The following is a 4,580-nucleotide window of genomic DNA, read 5'->3' on the forward strand; positions in this document are numbered from 1 at the left end:
CGGGGATGCTGGTCGGGGCGCTGTGTGCCCTGGCGGGGGTGCTCACCATCGCCATGCCCGTGCCCGTCATTGTCAACAACTTTGGCATGTACTATTCGCTGGCCATGGCCAAGCAGAAGCTGCCCAAGAAGAAGAACAAACACATTCCCCGTTTTTTTTTTTTTTTTTTTTTTTTTTTTCGGGCCCCCACACGCACCCCGGGCTGCTCAGGGGGGGAGCGGGTGGGCTCGGGATCATGGGGCTGCCTCCTCTGCCAGCCCCTGGGGAGCCTTGCCCATTGGCTCAGGAGGAAGTCATTGAGATCAACCGGGCAGGTGAGAAGGGTGCATGGGGGGGGGGGGCGGGGCACAGGGGGGGGGGGGGCAGCGCAGGCGGAGACCCGTGGGAGGAGGCGGAGAGGTTTGGAGGGGGCAGGAGGTCAAGAGAGATGGGGGGGTCACGACAGAGGGGAGAGGGAAGAGCAAACGGCTATTGCTGAGGTCAGTGAAAAGGCACAAAGACAGTTTTGGGAGAGACAGATATTCTGGGGGACCAGGGAGCAGAGTAATCAGCCTCCAGCAAGGGGGACTCAGACACAGGCATGGAGAGGGTCTAACATGGGAAACACGGGCCTCCCAGAGACCTGGCCAAGGGCCAGCGGCAGCATCTGAGTCTTCCTGATGACCCTGAGAAGAAAGTCTAAAAGCAACAGTCAGAAACCAAGCGATCGTCACTGAGAGCGGGAGAGAGAGGACAAATGCAGGGAGAGGTGGGGGGGTCAGTGGCAGAGAGTTCAGGTTCTAATAAGAGTGAGGCCAAGAGAAGAGACGAGACTTAAAAACCCAGAGGTAGATAGAGGCCAGGAAGATAGGCCCAGAGGGCGGACCAGCCACGTGACGGTGATTTGGGATCCAGGGGCCTGTCTAGCAGCCTGAGCAGGGTCTGAGGGCCTCCCAGAGGCTGCTGAGAGGAAGAGGTGAAGCCAAGGAGATGAGAGAAAAGAAAGTTGACCGAGTGTTCCCCCCCCCCCGAGAGTCTGTGTCTCTGAGGCAATGATTGGGGGCGGCAGTCCAGAGCAGGGAGAGGCTGGGGGGCCCCAGCCCCGTGACTTAAGTAGGTCAAGAAAGGGAGCTGGGCCGCCCGGCCCTCCTCTTGCTCCCTCAGCCGCTGACCCAGTTTCACACCAATTAAAAATAGCTTAAGTCAGAGCCTGGGGGACCCCCCCCTCCCCCCTCCCTCCTCTGTCACCTTCCCAACTTCCCCACTGTGCCCTTTCCAGCACCCAGCACCCTCCCTAAACAACTCCCTCCCAGCCCCCTAGATCCCCCAGCCATCCCTCCAAACCCAACCCAACCCATGTACCCTACCAAACCAACACTGCACCCCAGTCCTGCCCTACTTAGTTCACTTTAACCTACTGCCCACCCAGCACTCTATCCCAGTCTCGTTCCCAGCACCCAGCTAACTTCCTAAACACCCCTCCAAATACCCAACACCCCCCCCCAGCCCTGCCCTTCCCAGCACCCAACACCTGGCCGGACCACCACTTCTACCACTCAACACCCACCATCCACACCCACCCCAACCACCCTTCCCTCTCCCTGTTGTCCTTCCCAGCATTTAACACCCTCCCCCAATGACCTGCTCCCTGAACCCAGCAGGCACATGCCCTGACACCCTGCTTCCAATTGTGCACCCCTCCTGTCACCTCCTCGAGACACCCTGCCCCTCAATCATCTACTTCTGGCACCCAACATTCTCCAACACTCTCCTTGCTAATCTCACCCCCGCCTTGAGTTCCCACACCTCACTCTCTCCTTTGTGTCTCTGTCTGAACCCCCGGTGCAGATCCCCGCCCCAATGGGGACCCTGCTGCAGCTGCGCTTGCCCATGAGGACTGCCCAGCCATCGACCAGCCCGCCATGTCCCCGGAAGACAAGAGCCCCATCACCCCTGGGAGCCGAGGCCGCTATAGCCGGGACCGAGCCTGCTTCCTCCTCACCGACTATGCCCCTTCCCCTGATGGCTCCATCCGGAAAGGTGAGGTGCCCTCCACTGGCCCCCCTGGGACCCTCCCTCTCTCTCTCTCCCTCCCTCAGGGGAGGGGGGAGAGGGAGATGGGGGAGGAGGTGCTGGACTTCCCCCATCCCCTGGCCCCAAATTCCCTTCCTCCCAGACCCCACCCCACCCCCAAATTTCCTCACCACTGACCCTTCACCTGTCTTTATTCCATCTCCATCTCCCCCCAACGCCAACGCTGCAGCCTGGATATCCCCCTAGCGGACGAATCCCCTCCCCCCGGGGTAAGTAGCCCCCACCCTTTGTTCCCCACCTCCCTCCTGACTAACCCCTCTGAGAACATGCAGCCCCCGCTGACCGAGACTCCCGTCCCCTCACTATGAACAGCTCCATCTGATTAACCTGCAGCCACGACACTGACCCACCTGCCCAGGACTCGCCCTGCCCCCACTAACCCCCCAGAACTAACCCAGCCCTCCCCACTATGTGCCTGACCTCCCTCCCCTGCCCTCACGACTGACCCCCCTCCTCACCCCCATTCACATCTCTCTCCCTGCCTCCCCCCGGGTGTTTTTTTTAATTCAATTAAGAAAACAGGGTGCACACCCAGGACACTTCTGGGTGCAAGCCAGGGTGAGGAAGACTCAGCCCCTCACCCACTCGCTTGTGAATTGGCCGGTGACTGCAGAGTACCCGCACGTTCCTGGCGCGGGGCTAGGCACAGGGAATCAACAGGGAAGAAGACCAGCCCCCCCCCCCCCCCCCCCCCGNGAGGAGCTCCCAGTTTGATGGGAGAGGCAGACACCGACCTAGAAAGTCCCTATTTGAGGTGATCTCTGTGGAAGTGGAGGTAGCACAAGGACACGCAGTACAAGGAACACGTGAAACTCCCCAGGGTAGGAGGGAAGTGACAGAGAAGGCTTCCTGAAGGAACTGGTGTCTGGAGTTAGCCTGACCTCAAGTGAAGAAGTGATCCCATTAGACCGTGGTGACCAGAGAGGGACCAGCACAAGCAAAGCTGTGGAGACTAGGGACGGGCAAGGAGACAGGCGGGAAAGCCGGGCTGGGCTGAAGCGCCAGGACCTTGTTTAGGGTCCCAGCGAGGGCAGGCCAGCCCCTGGGCTGTGTGCAGATGGACTGGAGGTCAGGAGACCGGAGGTCAGGAGGCTAGAGAGGAGGGTGGGATGAAGGTCCAGGGGGAGGATGCCACCTGGGTCCAGCTCAGGGCTGTGCAGGGATGGAGATGAAGGGACGAGGTAGAGGGAGTCAGGGATCAGGGAGGGGTTGGGAGGGACAGGGCTGGGGGACTGGCAGTGGGGAGAAAGGGGGATGGATAGAGTGGCGAGGTAGTAGATGAATCTTCGAACAAACACAGTCAAGCGTTTATCTCATGCCAGGAAGTGAACACGTATTCTGTAATCTTCATAGCAACCCTATCTTAATGAATAGAGCTTGCTTCCTCCATCATCCATCCATTCATTCATTGAGCAACTCATTACTGAGGGCGCAGTTCCAGGCACTGGAGATTTGGCAGTGCACAAAGCAGGAATCCACCGTCCCAGAGCGTACACGCTAGAGCGTGGATTGGCACACTTCAGCCCATGGGCCAAGTCTGCCCCCGAGCTGTTTTGTAAATAAAGCTTTATTGGAACACAGCCACTGTCGTGCTACAACAGTAGACTGGAAGAGTTGCCACGGAGAATGTGTGGCCCTCAGAGCTGAAAATATTTAGGAATTGGCCCTTTGCAGGAAAAGTTTGCTACCCCGCGATCAAGGAAAGCAGAAAATCAAACAAACGAATGAATGAGATGATTACTCTGGCCACTTCAGATGAGGGGGGTCTGCAAAGGCCTTTTTGAGGAGGTAACAGAAACCTGAACAGTGAAAAGGGCCAGCCGGGCAGAAGGAACATCAAGTGCAAAGGTCTGGGGGTACTGAGGTGGGATGAGCTTGGTTTGTCAAAGGAACAGCAAGGAGGGGAGTGTGGCTGGAACTGAGTACTGGGGACAGGGGTGCCAGATAGGGTATGTGGGGGAAGGATCATCAGAGTTCTTTCTGGCCGTGGTGAGAGGCTGGATTTGATCTTCAAAGTGATGGGAAGCTGCCTGAAGGCACTTGATCTATCACTTACTCCATCAGCAGGCGCCTGTGGACTGTTTTTTAGAAACGCAGAGATACAGCCCAAAGAATCCCTGCCTGCAGCCTAGGAAGATGCTGTCATGGGACTGGGGGAGTCTCCAGGGACAGCCTTGTCTCAAGCCCCTTGTTTCACAAAAGTTCATGGGGGCCATGAGCAGCCCTGGCCACACAGCAGACAGGGATGAGACCCCAGGCTTCCAGGCTCCTAGTCCCAAAGGGACTGGCTCCTCTCATTCCATCCCTCCATCCCCCGAATTCATCCACCATTTTCATCTCATTATCCCCCCCCTTCCCTGCTCCCACCTCACCCCTCCCCCTGCTTGCACCCAGTCCTCTTCCACCCTTTGTTCCCCACCCTAGGTCTAGATGAGCCCCCCAAAGAATTGAGGGGCTGAGGGAGTGGGGAGGATTTGGGAATGGGAGGGAGGGTGGGGTGGGTGTGG

The 4,580-nt window shown here is 58.3% G+C and overlaps 1 protein-coding gene across 2 annotated transcripts in view; it reads left to right on the forward strand.

Annotated features, from left to right (window-relative positions):
* Nucleotides 1-185: 185 nt before the first annotated feature.
* The window catches only part of KCNC3 (potassium voltage-gated channel subfamily C member 3), a 6,492-nt gene continuing 2,097 nt past the window's right edge, over nt 186-4,580 (forward strand). Inside the window, exons 1-2 of one of the 2 annotated variants that reach the window (XM_034639189.1) lie at nt 186-314; nt 1,828-2,019. In XM_034639189.1, the coding sequence (XP_034495080.1) occupies nt 236-314; nt 1,828-2,019 (271 nt within the window). In that variant the 5' untranslated portion in view covers nt 186-235. Of the gene's footprint in view, nt 315-1,827; nt 2,221-4,580 lie in introns of those variants that run through there. The other variant, XM_034639188.1, reaches the window with a different exon arrangement.

This window comes from Ailuropoda melanoleuca, chromosome 12 (assembly GCF_002007445.2).
Source record: "Ailuropoda melanoleuca isolate Jingjing chromosome 12, ASM200744v2, whole genome shotgun sequence".
Lineage (NCBI taxonomy): Eukaryota > Metazoa > Chordata > Mammalia > Carnivora > Ursidae > Ailuropoda > Ailuropoda melanoleuca.